This window comes from Sciurus vulgaris, assembly GCF_902686455.1.
Source record: "Sciurus vulgaris genome assembly, chromosome: 1".
Lineage (NCBI taxonomy): Eukaryota > Metazoa > Chordata > Mammalia > Rodentia > Sciuridae > Sciurus > Sciurus vulgaris.
The window spans coordinates 14,739,958-14,759,647 of NC_136461.1; the positions used below are offsets into that span (position 1 = coordinate 14,739,958).

General features: G+C 56.2%; 1 protein-coding gene across 2 annotated transcripts in view; it reads right to left on the minus strand.

Annotated features, from left to right (window-relative positions):
• The window catches only part of ECE1 (endothelin converting enzyme 1), a 93,361-nt gene that overhangs the window by 10,110 nt on the left and 63,561 nt on the right, over positions 1 to 19,690 (minus strand). For both annotated transcript variants that reach the window (XM_079104667.1, XM_079104666.1), the window contains exons 5-13: positions 18,760 to 18,881; positions 17,558 to 17,704; positions 16,545 to 16,610; positions 15,485 to 15,676; positions 9,824 to 9,966; positions 8,169 to 8,283; positions 3,152 to 3,262; positions 1,453 to 1,551; positions 794 to 871 (exon numbers count right to left, since the gene is read on the minus strand). In XM_079104667.1, the coding sequence (XP_078960793.1) occupies positions 794 to 871; positions 1,453 to 1,551; positions 3,152 to 3,262; positions 8,169 to 8,283; positions 9,824 to 9,966; positions 15,485 to 15,676; positions 16,545 to 16,610; positions 17,558 to 17,704; positions 18,760 to 18,881 (1,073 nt within the window). The remainder of the gene's footprint in view (positions 1 to 793; positions 872 to 1,452; positions 1,552 to 3,151; positions 3,263 to 8,168; positions 8,284 to 9,823; positions 9,967 to 15,484; positions 15,677 to 16,544; positions 16,611 to 17,557; positions 17,705 to 18,759; positions 18,882 to 19,690) is intronic.

The window sequence follows — 19,690 nt, forward strand, 5'->3', positions numbered from 1 at the left end:
ACCCTGGGCCATCTTAAATTATTTTCAAGGAACAAGGCTGCAGAATGAGTCTCATATTCTCAGAAGTAATTTTAATTTTCTTAGGTTTTAAATATAACCATGATGAGAGGTTATTATAATTTCAAAAATGCCTGAATTTCACAAACTTCACTTACGAGGAGATATAAAACATTATCATTTGAGGCAAAATCACAATCCACTTAAAGAAGTGATGTGCCCAAAGCTTAAACCTGCATTTGGGATCCATCCATGCTTTCTCTTTCCCACCAGCATTTCAAGGTCAAAATCAGAGGTCCAAGTTTCCTCTGAGGAGAAAAGGACCCCAGAGACAGGTGATGATCCTGGTGGCAGAATAGCGGGTGTGAGGGGCTTCACTCTTTATTCCACCTGTGACGTTTTAGGGTCACCCATTCTCCCTGCACCTTCTAGGATCCTTTCCCCCACTCCTTTTTGTACTGCTGGGATTGAACCCGGTTGGAATCGTGATGCTAGGCTAGGGCTTCCCTGCTGAGCTACTCCCCTATTACTCTCTGCTCATCCCATGGAGCTAACCATTTCCGATGGGATACACAGCATGTGTTCTGGTAATGACCGCTGGACACTGTCTGATGGTAGTTCCAGTGACCCAGGAGATGGAAGAGCAGGGAATGGCTCCTTTGTGCCTACCTTAAACCCCACCTCATCGCCAGAGATGCCATGACAGCCACGCTGCCTCCAGCATCCATTGGCCCCCAGCCCCGCCTTGGCCCCTCCCCAAGAGGGCATCTGGAATCTCAGGGTGGAAGCCACTCACGTCGTTGAACACTTTGTCCAGCTCCTTGGGGTCCATAATGAAGTTGGGGTAGCCTATCATGTTGTAGATGGCGTCCGCCTGGAGAGCAGGGACATAGGAACTGAGCACCTGTGATGCTGGCCATCTGGCCCCAGCCCTGTGGGCTCTGAGCTCAGGGTCAGGTCAAGGGACGTGGGGACCAGGCTCCTCCTGGCTTAGGGCTTTCACATCTTTTCTTGGAAAGATTCCCTCTTGCCTGACTTCTTATCTTTTAAAGGGTCTCTGATTAAATGTTACTTCCCAAGGGAAGTCTGAACCTGTCCCTGAAGTTCAAGTATTGAAAACTCGAGTCCCAGGACAACAGCACTGGGGGGACCCTCAGGAGGTGAGGTTCTGTGGTCCCGCCCACCACGTGGACTGGGTTAGCTAGGAGGGAGGGAGTGGGCACCACCATGGCTGGGTCTACCTCTCTCCCGTGTGCTCTCCTGCCTGCACCTTCTGCCTAGGGACGTGTGACTATGGGCCTCAGGCTGACCCCCCAGCCTGCTAGATGGGTCACAAGGCAGGACAGCATCCCTGCGTGCCCAGGGGATGGGTTGGTCTCTCCTACCCCGCTCTCTTCTATCTGCGCTCTCGCCCCAGCAGGAAGCCTAGGCGACTGAGTTCCTGGGCCGCCTCACCTTCTCCTTGGCTGACCTCCGCGTGTCTTCATCCATCCACCTCAGCGTGCTCAGGCCCTCCTCAAACGCCTTCTTGATCTCCAGGATTATCTCGCTGGCCTGCGGAGACAAGATGCTGCACCATCAGGTGGGGCACTGGCCCCTGGATGCAACCAGTGCCCCAGGCAGGACACTGGGCCAGAGGTCAAACTTAGGTTTGGCTCAAGGCTCAGGTTCTGCAGAGCTGGGCTGAGGGCAGCCACAGCCGAGCTCCCAGGCCGCATTCCTAACACGGATGTCCCACGAGACTGGTGTTCCATCAACGGGGCTCTGCGGTTAAATAAGCTAGGCCATGCTTTGGGGAGGCTGGAGGAGGCCGCTGCTGGACTTTCAGAGCATTTAAAAAGACTTTTTTTAAAAAAATTGTCAATGGACCTTTATTTTCTTTCTTTATTTATTTTAATGTGGTGCTGAGGGTCGATCGAACCCTGGGCCTCACACATGCCAGGCCAACGCTCCACCACTGGGCTAGAGCCCAGCCCTCTTCAGAGCCCTTAGCGTGGCGCAGCGCTCCGCGCTTCCTCTGGAGCAGCCTGGAATACAGCCTCTCCCAGACCCGGCGGATCGCAGGATCCTTGTGATGGACTCGAGCGTTAAAATCTAGAGAACTTGATTCTGAGGAGCAGGGTCAGAAATGCCTCGGCCACTCTGGGGAGGACTGGCCGCTGGCAAGGGGGACGATGCGTGGGCAGACCTGGAGGCCGAAGATGGAAGGTGGAAGATTCTAGGGAAGGAGCAGGCAGAGCTTCACAACGGCAAGAGCCGTGGGGCCGAGGGCAGGCCTGGACGCAGATTCCACCTGGCGGAGTTTAGGTGGTGTTGCCCCTCGAGTGCAGACACTAAGTATGAAAGTGACAGCTAGTGACACACACCATGGGGGGAACACCACCACTGTCACACACCAGGCTGGGAACACAACCACCACCGCATGCCGGGGCAGGAACACAATCATTGCCATGTACTGTAGCTCATTTTGCATCAGGTGTTCTTTTATTCCGGTGCTGGGATTGAACCCAGGGCCTCGTGCTTACAAGTGTCTACCAACTGAGCTTCTCCCCAGCCCGCACCAGCTGTTCTTCACATGGAGCGTCTCCCTTAACATGCCCCGCAGGAGGGACAGCCCAGCTCCATGTCCCAGGTGAGGGGAGAACACTGCCCAAGTCACCTAGCCAAGCAGTGACGGAGTCAGCATCTCAGCTGGTGGCTGGCTGTCTCCCTAGGGCTTGGCCAGGATGGCCCTCTGGCTGTCACCCACAGAGAAAGAAAAATGTCACTTCCAGGTCAACATTATCTGGAGGGGCTGGGCTGTGGCTCAGGGGTAAAGCACTTGCCTAGCAGGTGTGAGGCACTGGGTTTGATTCTCAGCACCACACGTAAATAAATTAATAAAATAAAAGTCCATCAACAACAAAAATAAAAAACAAAAATGATCTGGAGGGTCCTTCCCAGCCCTAGGAGGCGCAGAAGGCTGTAGTCACCTTGTAGGGTCACTGGGAAGGTCAAATCAGACAACACAGACAACAGGCCTGAGTTAAAACAGACTCAGGATCCTCCGGCCTGGGCAGGAAAGGCCCAGAGCAGAGCAGAGGGTGGGCTGTCAGGCTCAGGAGGGCCCAGCCGATGCCATGCCAGCTCTCTGTCCCCTGGGCCAGGTACTTACTATGCTCTTGCTGTCCTCGGCAAAGGTGGCTTTGACAAACATGGGGCCCAGGGCAAAGCCCAGGTTGTTCTCTGTGTCACTCACGCAGAACTTCCAGCGAGGAAGGCAGGTCTGGAAAACACAAGTGGAAGGTCACCGGGCCCAGCCTCCCTCCTCCCAAAGCCTGCCTGGGAGGTGGCACGGTTGGGGGCCTGTGCTTCCCTCCAGAACTCCAGGGCACTGGACCGAGAGGCCAGACACCCTCTGTGGCCACCCCTACGTTTCCCGAGTGTCTCCTCCTGAGCCATCGAACGCTCCCAGCAGGCAGGGGTGGGGCCACTGCACAGATGAGGAAGCAGAAACTCAGCATGGGCAGTTGCTGGTCCAGGGTTCCCAGCAGGTGACAGCAGGCAGGGGGTGCCACTGGGATGGGAACTCGGACGCGCCTGGCCCTCCATCCAGTACTCCTGCTGACATCCACCTTGTCCTGCCTCCTGGAGGACACAGGAACCCTGGAGGCAAAGAATCTCGGGAAACCTTCCCAGGAGGCCAGGGCACCAACCCCACTCACAGCCTCCTAGAAAGAGAATGGCCACAGCAACACGGGATTTCAGTGTTGGCTTCAGGGCCTTGCATGTGCTGGGCAGGCACCTCACCACTGAGCTACAGGCCCAGCCCTCAGCTCTTTTCTTATATTTTATTTTGAGACAGGGTCTCCCAACACCCGTTGCCCAGGCTGGCCTTGAACTCGCGATTCTCCTGCCTCAGCCTCCCAAGCAGCTGGATCACAGGTGTGTGCCAGGTTTGGGTTGGTTCTTCCTTATTCTCATCCACAAGCACCACTAGCCCACAGGACACCTCAGTGTGAACCAGAAGTGGTCCTTGGGCTGCAGCCTCCCTGGCCCCCTGCCCGGCCATCCCTCTGTGGACAGTGTGTCCGGCCAGGAGTGCCGACCCTGCCTAGGTAAACCCGTCCTGCTGCAGGGTCCTTGACCCTGCCTGATTCACACCAGCCCTACTGCAAACAACCCAAATGCCTGTCGGCAGACAGACGGATAAACAAAATGTGGTGTTGTCATACAGCAACACACCGCCTGGCAACACAGAGGAGCCAGCCACCCAGATGCCACACATGGATGAATTCCACAGACGCAAGCTGAGCCAGGCAGCCAGGCAGACGCTGCAGGCGTCCGTCTACGTCCATCTGCACGCCTGGGGAGGCACAGGGAAGGGGGCCAAGGGAACTTTCTGCCTGGAGGACGCTGGGTAAGTGGGTTATGGACATGGTCTCTCTCCTGACTGGGGTGGGGCCACATGCAGACTTCATTTGTCAGAAATCAGTGAATTGTATCCTTTAAAAAAAAATTTAAAAAAAAATTTTTTTAGTTGTAGGTAGACACCTTTATTTTTACTTATTTTTATAGGGTGCTGATGATTGCGGTAGGCGAGCACTCTGCCACCAAGCCCCAGCCCCAATGAACTGCACCCTTAATCCATACTCTGTGTATATGTGTGAATAGTTTGTTTTTCAGTGCTGGGGATTAAACCTGGGGCTTCACACATGGTAGGCAGGAATTCTATCACTTAACTATATCTCAAATTTTTCTTTTGAGACAGGGTCTTGTTAAGTCATCCAGGCTGGCCTTGACCTTGCGATCCTACTTCAGCCTTCTGAGTTGCTGGAATTACAGGAGAGAGCCCCCATGGCCAGGTACACTGTATGTAAATTATGACTTAGTTAAAAATATTTTTCTTCTAGGTAAAAAAGAAGCGAGGGCCATTCTGGTCTAAGTGTAGCCCTGGGTTCTACTTAGCTGTCCCCACTGTGTGTCCATTTTGATGGCTGCTTTCTGCTCTCCTCTTCCCCTTGCCTGCCCTCTGCCAGCCACTGTGCAGCCCACAGCTAACAGAGGCTCAGCAGAGGCTGTGGCGGCTGGCCGTGGCAGATTCTCTCATCTTGTCTCCGGTGGCTCTGGATGGGCCCAGGTGCTCACACCAGCAGCTCCACTGCTCTGGGGCTGCACCAGGTCTCAGGACCCTGCAGCTGCATCAACCTACAGGTCACAAGCCCTGAAATGTTCTGGGATGATGAGAAAAACCTTTGAAAGGAGACAGGGTCAGGTCCACCTGACGCGTTGGGAAGTGTGCATCTGACTGGGGGCCGCCTCTGGGCAGAGGAGGAGAGGCCACCAGCCCTCTGGACGGGCTGTATGACTTTTAGCCTCTTCACTGTAATAGGAGGAGCACTCAGCAAGGAGCGGGGGAGGGGCCGTGGCTGCCTGGTGCCCCCCCAGAACTGGCGAGTTGTAAGCAGGGAACACAGGACACCCAGACAGCAGAGGCGTTGCCTTTGGAACCCATTTCACAGCCTGAGGGTAAGGAGAGCAGAGATCAGTTACCCCCTTCCACTGAGTCCCTACCCCAGGTAGGTGGCTCACCCAGGGCTGTGCGGTAAGAAGAGCACCTCACACTCAAATCTCTGACCCACATTTCCATGCAGTCTCCTTATGCCAAGCTCCACCCCTGCAAGGCCCAGCACTGAACAGTCACTGCTGCTTTACACAGTAGAAGAGTTTTCCCAGAGGGAGGCCATTCACAAGGGATCTGTGAGACAAGGACAGGAGCTATTCTACCCTGCAGGCTCAGAGAGGTACAAAAATTCTCCAAGGTTGCACAGCAAACCAGACTTGATCTGTGCCCAGAAGCAGCCACTGTGGAAGAGTGAGGAGGCTAGTCATTAAGAAATGAGCAGCGACATCCTCCATCCCTCAGCCCCGCGGGAGTCTCTGTCCTGCCAAGGCCTCCCTGCACCCTACTGCCCTGAGGCAAGTCAGGGTATCACAGGACTTTGGCCACAGGAGCCATTTGCATCCTTGTGTGACAAAGGCAAATAGAGAGACAAGGGCCAGAAGGTGGCTAGAGGAGCCCAGCTACAAAACACTTCGAACCTGGCCGAGGGAAGCTCAAGCTATTAACTAACTTTAATGGTAGTAAAATATACACAATGTGAAGTTACTGTCTTAACCACCTGTAGGTGTGCGGTTTAGCAGCGTTGAGTACATTCGCACTGTCATGCATCCGATTTCCAGAACCTTTCGCTTTGTAAATCTGAAACGTTCTCATGTGACAACACTTCCTCCCACCTTCACCCAGCCCTTGGCCATCTGGGGAAATTATGTATTCAGTCCTGTCCTGCAGAGCTGAGGCTTCGAGGGCGGCAGAGCTAGGGGTGTGGCTGTGGATTCAGAGGTGCCACGCTGCTCCTTCACTCAGGAGCAAATTGCAACAGGTCCCTTCCCCTTGATTTCCTCATCTGAAAAATGAGAGCAGTTGCTAACAGGCAGAGCTGTTGCAGGGAGCTGGTGGGATAATGTCTACAAAAAGAAAATATCTGTGCTCTGGAGGCTGAGGCAGGAGGATTGAACTTCGAGGCCAGTTTGGACAACTTAGGGAGAGCCTGTCTCAAATAAAATAAAAAGGGCTGGGGATGAAGCTCAGGGGTAGACCCACCCAGCGTAACTCTCCATGCAGGCTGTGTTTGGTTATTATTATCAGCAGCAGCAGCAGCCAGGAGCTGAAAGTACTAGAAGGTGTGGCTAGGGGCCCTGGAAGCTGGGCTGCTTCCTTGGTGGGGGACTTGAGAGAGTTCCTTTACCTCCCTGTGCCTCAGTTTTCTCATCTGTGACCCAGGACTGTATGAGCTGAAGCCAGAGAGTGCTCCATGCACAGTGGCCTCTGGGACCACCATCGTGGGACCTGGTCAGACCTTCTTGTGTAAAGTCCCTGGGAGGCCAAGGGCTGCTGGGGACAGAATTCAGTTTTGGAAATCTGTGACTCAGAACCAGTGCCAGATAGGAGCAGGTGAGCAGGTGGGTGGAGGGAGGCCAAGCCAGCGCTTCCCCTGGCCTTCCCTCAAGGGCAGGTGGCTCTCAGGGCCAAGGTCCAGTGATGCCCTTGGAAGGTCCCCTGGGGCAGCCCACCCCCTCCCTCGGCTCCTTCCTGCCAGAGGGGGTGGGAGAGAAAAGGAGTCCGTTCATCAGTTCCCAGGATGAACCCGTAGGCTGGAGGCAGAACCCGCCTCCTGCCCCGCCCCCCACAGGCCCCGCCCCCCCACCTGCTGGATCCTGGGAGGTTGCAGGGGAGGAGACCCATGGGTTGGGCCCTGCGGGCCCTCAGGGGCTGCTAACTCTGTCCTGGGTGGGGCAGGGGATGGCTGGGTTTGAACCCGGGCCTCCCCTGCTCTGTATCCCGGGCAGGCAGGGCCCTTGGGCACAGACCCATCCCACCATCTTGGTATTCCCACACTGGCCTCAGGGCCTGGCACACGTGGCAGTTCAGTGAGTAACCATTTGTTGGCTGCATAGGGAGGGTGACAGCCGCATTCTTGGCATCAGAATTCCTACCGGAAGCAAGCTTGGGGGGGTGGGGGGGAGGGCCTGAAAGCCTCTTAAAGAAGGCCCCTCAAAGGTTATGGGGCACTTAAGGTGGGTGGAGCCTCCTGGATCTGGGGCCCAGGACTCTTGCTCCCTGAGAGAACTCAGGGGCCTGGATCGGAACTGGGGTCCCTAGACTGCAAACAGGGAGGATAAGAAACAGGGAAACTTGTGAGCCAGCACTGTTCTAGGTGTTTGATGCTTCTGGGGAAGAAGCAGAAACCGTCCCCGCCTACAGGGTGGTGAGGACCCCGAGTCACAGTGACGTAAGGGGAGCGCTCATGTCACCACCCAGAAGCAGCTGGAAGGAGAGAACAGAGACTACCTTCTCTGTAAACTAGCTTAGTCATTGATTCCTCTTTTGCTTTTGTTTGGCATAACCACCTCCTTCCAGAAGCTTCTGCCCACAGCTGTGGGTTTTAAGTCCCCTCCAGTGTTCCCATGACTCCAGATGGACCCCTCCTGGACCTCTTCATTCTCTTCCTAGACTCCACCCTCCTAAGTACCGCAGCCTAAGAGTGCAGTGGTCTCACCAGCCCCTAGCCCAGGGCAGAGCCCACAGTAGGTGCTCAGCATGAACACGGGATGCACTGTCACAGGCTCACCTTCTTGGTCCCATACATGACTTCCATGAACTTCTCATCGGCGTCCTGAAAGCGCTGATCCAGGAAGGAACTTGTCTTCCGCACCAGGTTCCAGATCATGTAGTTGTTCAGCAGGCTGCGGGGAGAGGGACCCGCTGGGCTCAAATGCCCTGGGACTCCAGATCGCAGCCTCACCCCAGGCTCTTTCCTGGCCCACCCATGTGCCTGGTTACTGCCTTCTAAGCACGTGGAACAAGCTCTTTGAGGTAAAGCCTGGGTTCCCACCGCAGAACCAACCCCCGCCCAGTGTCTAGTGTAATCACTTGCATACCAGCAGTGCTCAATAAATGCTGTTGCTTAGCTGCTTTGTGTCTGGGAGCTGTGAAGCTGCTGCATAGAGACCATAGAGACTCGCCCTGATGGTGTATGCTACAGGGCTGGTATGGGGAGGAGGCTGCCCTTCCATGCTGGAAGGTCAGACAGGAAGTGGGGGCCTAAGAAAAAGGAAGGGTAGGAAAGGAAGCTCTGGCCAGCCAGGTTTCCATGAATGACAGCTCCCACTGTCCCACCCACAGGGCACAGGGAAACTATCTGTAGCTGAGTCATGTTTCAAAGATGTTACCTTAGTACAAAGATGTTCCTCAACTGGAATGACCCTACCTTTTTGACAAGAGGGGTGGGGGTGGCAGACACTGGATGTATAGTTGATGGAGTACTATGCAACTATAAAAATGACCCTCACAGAGGGCTTGGGATGGCATGGGGAAAGCATTCCTGATAAAGGTCAAGGGAGGGCCAGGCACGATGGCGGTGGCGCATGACTGTCATCACAGTGGCTTAGTAGGCTGAGGTGGGAGGATCTCAAGTTCAAAGCCAGCCTCAGCAACTTTGTGAGACCTTAAGCAACTCAGTGAGAACCTGTCTCGAGTTAAATACAAAGGGCTGGGGGAGATAGCTCGGCTGGTAGAGTGCTCGCCTCACAAGCACAAGGCCCTGGGTTCAATCCCCAGCACCGCCAAAAACAAAACAAAACAAAAAAAACACAAAAAGGTCTGGGGAAGTGCACCTGGGTTCAATCCTCAGTACCACCACCACCACTACTACTACTGCTGCTGCTAAAACAAAGTCAAGGGAAAAGTAGATTACACATCTAGTCGCAATAATGGGAAAAAGAACTGTGAGCAGGAACCCTCCCTCCCTCACTCCTTCCGTCCCTGATGTGCACACACATGAACACCCCCCCACGTGATCAAGAGAAGTATTTTGAATACTTTTACATTTTCCCCTATTTTTCTGTAACTTTTAACATTTCTATACGCCTTTAAATTTTAAAAAAGGCAAGTATTAACCAAAGGTAACGGGTGACATTGCTGAGTCCCGTTACGTGCCAGGCACTGAGTTACAACATGAATTATTTCGTGTGACTCGTGAATCCCTGGGTGGTAGGTGCCATCTGCATCTTCATCTTATGGTTGACAATAAGACCCCCAAAAGGACAAGGGATGGCCCACAGCTGCAGAGCTGGTCTGCCGGCCACCAGGACTTGCACCTGCCCTTGGGCGGGCACACACCACCGCCTCCGGGAAGCCCACCTGGGCCAGGTTGGCGTCTCTGCCTGCGGGCCGCTGGGCCCCGGCTCCGCCCTGCCCAAGCCCCGTCCCCGCCCCGCCCCTCACCATCTGTCAGTGCCGTTGATGAGCGCGGAGACCTGCTGCAGGTACTCCTTGTCGTAGACCACAACGGGCTCGGTCTCGTTGATCTCCACGGGGTGGAAGATGGCGTTGAGGAAGGGCAGCCAGTTGATGGCGGGTGCCAAGGTCTGCGAGGGAAGGGGACAACGTGACGCTGGAGGGCGGCATCCCCTCAGCCCCGTCTCCAGTGCCCTCTGCCCTGTGACCGAGGCTGCTGCAGCAGCAGCAGCAGTGACAGCAGCCGCCACCATCCCCCTTGCCCTTCCAACGTGACACGTGCACTGCAAAGGATTCGCATGTGTTATCCCAATTGACAACAATTATCCCCATTTCTAGAGGAAGACACCCGACCTCAGGCCTCTAACAGTTAAGAATCTGGAGCCGGACTGGGCTCCTATTCTAGCTCCCTTGCTTACAAGCTATGCAACCTTTAATAAGTTAATGTGCCTCTCTGTGCCTTCCCACCTCATGTGTGAAAGGGGTCATCAGGACAATGGGACCTTGTATCTGCTACCTGGGAAAGCCACACACATGAGCCAGTGCTGTCCTACACAACATGGGTGTAAGCCACACACATGAGCCAGTGCTGTCCTACACAACATGGGTGTCGGTAGCAGCCGTCTGCTCCAGAGGATCGGACATTCAGGAAGGCCAACATTGCAGGTATAAACTGTGTGGTCCACAGGTGAGGCTGCCTAGGTGTGGAGCCGGATGCGAAGTCAGTGATGACCTGCAGCAAGGAGGGAGAAGCCCGCACGCAGCCCACACACGTGCCAGGCTGGTGGCTGTTTTTGATTGTTTGTTTTCAGGGGGACATGGGAGACTGAACTCAGGGGCAGTTTACCACTGAGTCACATGCCTGGCACTTTTTATTTTGAGACAGGGCCTTGCTAAGTTGCTGAGAATGGCCTCAAATTTGCAATCCTCCTGCCTCAGCCTCCCAAGCTTCTGGGACTATGGCATGTGCCACCATGCCTAACAGTGGCTTTGTTTTAAGGTGACTGAAAATGAGCCCCTATATCCAGGGCTTTCCAAAGAGAGATCCTCAGCTTTTCATAACTGTCTGCTCCCAACAGATCTCACTTTCCCTTTGGCCTACCACAAGGTACCCTGCTGCTCAGAGCTGTCTCCCAGCAATGCCTTCGCATCCACGGCCAGCAACCCCTGCAGCAGCCTCCAGCCATGGAGCTATCCCTCTCGAGATTCCAGATATTGTTTTGCTTTTTATTACAAAGCTCGACAAATTTTTAAAAATAAATTGTGGTAAAATTGCACATTTGTCATCCCAGAAACTCAGGAGGCTGAGGCAGGAGGATCAAAAATTCAAGGACAGCTTAAGCAACCTCATAACCCTATCTCAAAATGCAAAATAAAAAGGGCTGGGGATGTGGCTCATCCAGCCACAGACTGCATTTTGCAAGACTGGAACTCTGTGCTGTCAACTTCCCAACTCCCACGGGGCCCCACAAAAGCCACCACGCTGCTCTGCTTCTGTCTCTTGAGTCTGACGCCCGCCCGAGCAGCCCCACTTAAGTGCGAACACACAGGATTTGGGGCTGCAGTGCTGGCGCGTGCCCCTCGCAATGTGGAGTCTGCTCTGGCCAGTGTTCCCCACGCGGCCAGTTATTTTTAGCGTGCAGTTTTATAGAACACGAGGCTTTAGGCTCCAGATCTTGTATTTTAGCAAAGACGCCTGTACCTGTCAATCACTTGGATGGGCATCTGCACTTAGCAGGCCATCCAAGCAATTAGGATCATTGCTCAAGATCTTCCAAAAGTGGCTCTGGCTCGGGTAGATTTCAAACTCCCTTCTCTATCCTCTTGAAAGGGCAAAATGTAAGACAAATGAAGGAATGAGAAATGCATTTCCTTCACACAGGAAAATCCATCCATAAAGCAAATCGATCTGTGACAGAAGATCTACCCCAGCCTGCTGGGACAGGCAGTCATAAGTCCCCCACTTCACAGAGGCTGAGTCTGCTGATAAGGGAAGTGACTTTCCTGAGGTTACCTGGGTAACGGTGCGAGTTAAATAAAACCGAGGGCACTCGTCTCTGGGTGTATTTTTTAGGGGATCAAACTCAGGTCCCCGTGCAGGCTCTACCACTGGGGTCCGCCCAAGGCCAGTGTCTCTGGGCTTAAAGGGGCATTTTAGCTATCAGGGAGCAAAGATCTCAAAGGACGAGTGAGGCTGGGGTGGGGCTGGGCGGTGGCAGCTCCCAGCAGCGTGTGAACCGCTCGTTCTCGGGGGGCTGATTGGCTCGTTCTCGGGGGGCTGCTTCGCGTCATCCCTGGGTGAACAGTCTTACCAAGACGGGCTGCAAACCACCCCCCGGGTTTGGAAGAGAAGTGTGCCAGCAGGTGCCAGCACAGCCCGCCATCCAGCTGAGTGAGCAGACCTGGATCGGAGTCCCTGGCAGGAATCAGCTCTGGGCCTTTGCTATCTTTCCTCTAAAATGGGGTCAGCAATCCTCCCCGACCAGAGCTGACTGCCTGGGCCTCTCGGCCTGGCCTCCCCTGTTGCCCTGAGCCTCCTCTCTCCCTGGCAGGAGACCCTCGGGCTAACCTTTACATTTCTGTGGCCACAGAATTCAGAGGCGTGCTTATGAGACTTCAAACTGAGTCCAACAATGAGAGTCATGGCCTGGTGGCAAAGACCTGGGAGAGCGGGTGAGCGGGCCGAAGGTCCGCGCTTACAGGGCCGTGCGCGCTCCATGAGCTGCAGGTGGCTGGATCTCTGGGGCAGGGTGAGGCATCAGGAGGGGACACCCCACATGCTCATCACAGACCTGCTCCTTCGGGACGGCGGGGGTCCTGAGCAACTTTCACGACTCGGAGGTAAAGAGGAGTGTGTTAACACAGGACTTCTACATCTTCAGTCTCTGTTGCCTTAGCGAACTCCTAACTTAAACACAGATGCTCAGATCCATCTCCATGGATGTGGCAGTTATAATGCACAAGGACATTCTGCTCCTGACTCAAATCCCCTGGCATGCCAGTGAGCTCTGTTTTCCATGCCCACAGCCAAGGAACGCTGCTGGGCACCAACCAACCAACTCAAACAGGCCTGAAGGGTGGGAGAGAAGAGAAGGATGCTTTCGGGCTTTATTTTAGTGGGAGAAATGGCAAAAGATGGGGCTTTGACCCAAACAGCCTTTGAGGAGGGAGGTCCTAGAAAAAAATGTGAAGGCGCCTCAAGAGCAGCAGAAGGCAGTCGGACTCAGGGCTCTGAGCTCACACCCCACTCGGGGCTAGCCTGGAACTCCATTCTGTACTCCAGCAGGTCTAGCCTAGAACCACATGTTAAGCCTCTGAATTGATCCAGAGTATGAGAAGAAACCAAATCTCTAGCTACCAAACAAGAAGACATTCTGTCTGGGGTGGAATGATTCAAGTTAATTTAGTGCTGGGGACCTGAGAAATGTCACTGATCACAAAAGCACCATTTTACTGAGAATGGTTTCTGTGACCTGCCACCTTTCTGCAGCGCATGTCAGTTTACAAAACAAAGCCTCGTCCTTTGCTTCATCTTATCTCCTTAGAAGGGTGGGCGGGCCAGGTAGATCCTTACACCAGGCTTCGGGGGAGTCAGGCGCTTTTGGAAATGTGCGACGGGTGTGCTTTTTTCATGCGCACAAGCCCATTTCTCCTGGGTGACATTCCATGGTTTTGAGCTCTTCTCAAAAGACTCCATGACCTGCAGTTAAGAGCCACTGTCCCTGGTGAGGGCAGGGGCTGTGTCCCATCTGTCTCCGTTCTGACACAGTGCACGTATGAGCAAGCAAGCAAAGGCCCTTTCACCAGGAAGGTGACCAAGGCTCCAGGGGCGGCTTCCTGCCTGGTGGAGTCACACAGCTCAGGGTGTAGTCCTCTGACTCCAAGCTCGGGCAGGCACCGTGTGGCCTGCCTCTGCTGAAGTGTGACCTTTCCCTTCTTCCATGTAGGAAGAGAGCAGAAGCAACGGGAGAGGCTGCCAGGGCAAAGCCTGATGGCCATGCCAGGCTAATGCCCATCACCGGGGCCTCACACCAGCAGCCGAGGTGCCAGCGCTCAGGCTGAGCCCCGGCAGCTGCAGCAAGACACCTCGCACGTCAAACAGCACCTCCCTCCATCTCCGGCCTCAGAGCGGAAAACAGTGCCAGATGGCGTCGGACACAGGCAGCTGATCTCCATGACAACCCACTCGCACCTCTCACCCTGGCGCCAACCTCCCGGGGATGCAAGGGGCAGCTGGTGCCACCGGGAGGCTGGGCTCTCCTGCCTCAGCCCAGGTCACTGTGTGGGTTGCACTGCACCTGGGAGACTCCATCACCCACAGCCCTCAGGATGAGGTGCTGCCTCAGAGTCTAGGATCCGCGGCATCTGTGCCCAGATGTGCCCTCATTCCCCTGCCCAGCAGCCCTGCAGCTGGACCACATAGTTCAGGTGTCCGGTCAGCACCTGGGGACACAACACTCCCAACTGCTGCCCACTAGACCAGGTGGGGCTGGGCGACTGTCACCCTGTGCCTGGGGCCAGCGGGCTGGCTGCACACTTCACCCAGGAAACTCGATGGGAGCGTGACTTCGGGAATAAAGCCCAAAGCCTCTGCACACACAAAGGTCCCCACAGGGCGCGATCCGCTGCCTCCTTAGACTCAGCTTCTCTTGCTCCTCCCACCTGGCCTCAGGGCCCTGCTTCTTTTGCCCACAGTACTAGGCAGGTGACGGGGACTGTGTCTTAGGGGGTGTCCCCCACTAGCCAGAAGTCTGGGAAAGCAAGGCCCAAGGTGACCCCCCCATACACCTGTCAGAGGGAGGAGGAAAAAAGGGCAGGAACTGGTGCTCCCCCTGAAGGAAAGGAGGAGAAGCAGGGAGAAGACTGGTCAGCGGGACCCAGGGCGGAGCAGGGTCCACCCCAGAACAGCGAGGCCCAGCCAGGCATTCCTGCCTGAGGGCAAGAAACAGGGAGATCAGCAGGGGCCACTCTGCTCATTCCTCCAAGGCTGCTGGGGTCCAGGACCAGCCGGTCAGCAACAGCTCATGGACCAGAGGGAAGGAACCTGCAGGCCAGAGCTGCCACCAGGGGGCAGCCTTTGGCAAGGTCGACCTACGAGGGGACAGCAGGCCTCTGGTGAGTCACACCAGTTAGACTCCCAATTGTGGCCAAGGGCCATGGCCAGCAGCGAGCTCCAGTAAGCCAGGCCTGAGCCCAAGGGCCAGCACCCCTGCCCTCAAGAGCCTCCAGGCTCTGACCATGCCCCTTCAGCTCCCGGCCGAGAAAGGGGAGATGCAGTGATGGAATCCACACCTCCGCTGACTCCGTGCTTGCGGAACCAGGCCCGAGGGGCTGGGTGCCGGGCGGCCTGGGAGTGCTCCGCGCACGTGAGCTCTTACCGTCACAACCAGGGGGCTGCCAGGGAAACGCTGGCATAGTAGGGCAGCCCAGGGAGGGCACGAGCCTAGCTTTGGAGTCACTTTCCACTCTGGCCGCAGCAGGTAATCTTGCTTCTTTGAGCCTCAGTTTCTCTATCTGTAAACTGGGCATCAAAACCTCCTTCCTAGAGTGGCTTTAAGGATGTGATGAAGTGGGTACAAGCCCCCAGCGAAGAGCCCTGCTGAGGCCAGTGGCTGGCCCTGCCTCCGCAGCAGCTGGAGCCCAAGGTACCTGCAGCTCGGCAGCCGTCACTTTGTGGTAAATGAGCTCCTCATCCCGGCGCTTCTCCTGGGGGATGGTGATATTGGCCAGCGCCGTCTCAAAGTCCAGGATCTGCTGCATCTGGGGCCGGATGGCCTCCTCGTCCCCACCGCCCAGCAGCTTCCCCAGCTGGACCATGTAGTTCAGGTATCCGGTCAGCACCTGGGGACCCAGCACCCCCAAATTGTCAGCAGCTGCCCCCTGGTGCCCAGTGGGCCAGTGGGGACAGGCCCAGCCGCAGCCCTGTGCAAGGGACCCAGGAAACACGCTGGAAAACGGCTTTGGGAAAGACTTTGGGGCTGTCTCCGTTCACTGGACTCTGCACACCCAGGTCCCCACGGGGCCAGTCCCTGTTGCTCTGACCCTGTCCTTTAGGGCTCCTCCTCGACCATCTTTCTGTTCTGGGAACGCACCTTTTCTGAACCACCCTCTGCCACCATGTCCCCGGAGCTGTGTTGGAGTCCTTTCTCGGTTCCTCCTTCCTCATCATCATGTACAGTTGGCATCTAGTTTGGTGGTCAGTTAAGTAATGTCTGCCTCCCCTACTGGACCCGACCCCGTGGACAGGTGAGTGAGCCTCAGGAGGGTGGGGCAGGGGAGGAGAAGGCTGTGAGCTTTGGAGGAGGTGGATCTGGTATGGATCTTGGTCTCCCCACTTACTGGCTATGTGACTTTGAACAGGTCACTTGGTGTCTCTAAGCCTTATTTCCTTCTCCGTAAAGGGCAAAGTAGAAGTAATACCCATGTGACACACAAAGCAAATGATGTTCAGAGAAGCTGAGTAACTGGGTGATGTATATAAAAGGTCCAATACCCACAAATGCTGGGACCCACTACTGCTGCCTCTCTCTAGAATGGGGACAAAGGGCATCTACCCGCTACTCTTGTGCCCACAGTGTCTGAATATGACCTTGCCAGCCGGGGGCATCCCTCCCCTGCCTGGGACTGCCTGTTGCTCCCCCAGCTTCTAAGACCTGCCCAGGTCTGCTGTGGGGGTACGGGGGGAGCAGTGTCCGCAGAGGTCCCTCACCTTCTCGTTTTCCGTCTTGTTCAGGTAGTAGTCTCTGGAGGGCAAGCCCAGGCCAGACTGGTCCACCTGCAGAGGGAGGAAGGCGTAAGCAGGAATCCCCGTGCAGGTGTGTGTGCCCCCTGCCCAGGCTCTGCCTGCCCTGGGACTGCTCACGCCTGGCACCAAGGATCAGCGCAGGTCCCAGCAGGAGCACAAGCTGCTGGCTGAAGTCACAGATGGGCTCACTCAGCGATAAGACACACACACTCCTGCCCACCCATGGGGCCAGCTGCAGGGACCCCGGCCCTCCTGGAGGGCTGGGCAGAGCCTCGTCCCTCTTTAAACAGCCCCTGGCCTCAGTAGTACACCCCACTTCACTAAGCCCTTCCCAAGTGGTTAGGAGCCACCACAGGTGGGTAACGCTGGTCAAGTCACTTGACCTTTCCAATTCTCAGGTTCCTTGCCTGGAACGTTAGGGAGACAACATCTACCCATCAGAGATGGAATGAGGATTCAAAAAGACAGGGTCAGTGCAGGGCTTCCTGAGTGCCGGGCAGGCTCTGGCCATACCTCGACACACCTCAGGTAGCTGTTATTAGAGTTCATTAGGGTAAAAAGGAAAGTGCAGCCCAGAGAGGTTGAGCCACTTGCTAAGGTCACACAGTGAGTGAGTGGCACACAGTAAGCTGGTTGGGAACTAAGCCTTTATGACCCCTAATTGGGGGGCTCCCCTGGTGGGCTGACCCTCAGCCTTGGGCAGGCTCTGGGAGGAGAGATGGATTGAAAAGCATTCCAAGCAGCACCACAAAGGCCAGAGGCTGAGGCAGGGGAGAAAGAGGAGGCTTCCGCTGTGCCCAGGAGTTGATGTCACACATCACTCCTGTGGCCCACAATGAGTTGCCCACCAAGCAGGGCAGCCTGCTGGGGGCTGCCAGGGACCAGAAGCCGCCAGGGCAGCTCTCCCCACTGGCACTGGCTAGACTCGGGGCAGGAGGAGGGCACGCCCTCTCCCTGCCCGGGCTCGGGCTGCTCACCTGGATCACGTTGCTGTTGGAGTTCTTGGAGTCGGCGCTGACGTAGACGGAGAAGAAGGGCGAAGTGCGGTAGTGGGCAGTGACCACCTGCAGGGTGTCCTGGAAGTTGTCCTTGGCCCAGGGACTTGTGATATTCCAGCCTCCGAGCTGGGGGTAGGCAGAGCAGACAGGGTGGTAAGGACACCTGCGTGCGACTTCTGGTTCTGCCGCTGACTGGCTCTGTGACCCTGAGCAGTCACCTGACCTCTGGGAACCTCCAGGACAAACGAAAGGGACGGTCTTCCTGGGGGCCTCTGACCTGGGACCTGGAGACCCACAGAGGGAGCAGAGACTCATCCCTGACGAGTGAGCCACAAATCCCCGTGGCAGCTGCTCCCAGGCTGCTGGCACGGGGATGGGAAGAGACTTTGCCCCGTGCAGTTTATTTCTTGGACAACGAATCACATGAACCTAATTACTATTAAGACATGACTCTGATTGTGACGGTGGGGAAAAGGCTCCATATTTTGGAAACGGCAGATAAGCTATGGTCTACCTCAGACTCTCTCCAAGGTGGGACTTAAAAAAATCTCTTTGGTCCTCCCTGGCTTGGCACACAGGGCCTGTGCCCAAGAGGAGGACAGTCCCCCTGCCTGCAGCGATACCTCCCCAGGCTAAGCTAGGATGGAGAGCCCTCAAGGAAGTAAGGGGCGACCAGAAAATAGCCATAGCCTCGTCTGTCTGTGTGAGGCAGCCCGGCCAGGAAGGAAGACTCCTGGGCTCAGGAGCGAGGTGAGGCCTCCAGCCAGCAGGGAGGGCTGTTTCTGGCCAAAGGCTCCGCGCTGGTCCTTCTGGAACACCACACGCCTCTCCACACACTCACACCCACTCCTGAGGAAAAGGTAGCAGCCATGCGGAGGAAGAGACTCCCTGTGAATATGGTCCCCAAGCCCCACGCAGATGCACTGAGAGACAGACAGACGTCCACAACGGAGGCTGACACACAACCCCGCAAAATACCACAGACGGTCCCCTCCCACGCAGAGACGGCGTTCACATGCTTGGGAAGCCCCAACACGCAGTGGCAGACAGACAGCTGCGTGCTCCAGCTGGGTGCGGAGGCTGGAGGGGTGGTTGGGCACCAGTGGGCCTGAGAGCTGCAGGTGGCACGGCTGGCAGGTGGCATGGCAGGAGGGGGCTACGAGGATGCCCCAGGGACTCACCCTCTCAATCAGCTCCATCAGGGGCTTGGCCCGGAGCTCCTCGATCCTGGTTTCGTTCATACACGCACGATAGTATACTTGGGCCTTCCTCTCTGCCTCGCTCACACTGGCTGTGGAATTTTCTGGAAGGACAAGAGAGAGCAGAGACTGAGTAGCGCCCATTTGCCTGCTGGGGATCCCCAGGCGAGATCCTTTTGGAGCCTCAGTGTTGCCTACTGCGATGCAGTCAGGGCGGCTGCAGTCAGGTGGGGAGAACCAGCCCAGCAGGTACTCCGCCTGTGGCAGAGCTGGCACATGGAGGTGCCCTCAATCCTGGCTGAGAACAGAAGTGCTGAGTGCTGATGGGCCTGAGGACCTGCCCCTGGCGTGGCAGCCCGGGCCCACCCAGCAGGACAGCCTGTACCCCTGCCAGTCCACACGTGGCATGAGCTCCCCTGCCTGGTGCTGGGACAGAGCCATGCCTCAGCTTTCAGATTCCAGCTGACCTTGCTCGTGAGAGAGACAGGAGCTGGACGAAGCCTGAAAGGCTGCATTCATCATGAACTGACTTTCTGCTTCCTCCCCAGGGGCCGGGTGCAGTCCAGACTCGCAGGCGACGCCAAGGGCTGTTTTCCACGTCCCTGCCTAGCCCAGGCCTGCAGCCCCTCATCCTCTTTGGTTCTCAGGCCTCTCCGGCCACACACCTAGGGGGCTCCCTCTCCCCTCCTCCCTCAGTGCCTGGTCTGGAGCCACCTGCTGAAGGCCACCCTCCTGCATGTGCACAGCATGGTAGGTCTCCACCTGTCCCTGGTGAGGTTGACTTCTCGGGTCCCCAGGACCTACTATGTGCTGAGGCTCCTGTCCTTGAGCCTGTCTCAGTGCCCCACTCTGGACCATGCCTGGTTCCCAGGCCCCTGTGTCCATCTGTCTGGCTTGCTCCCTCCCTGGGCTG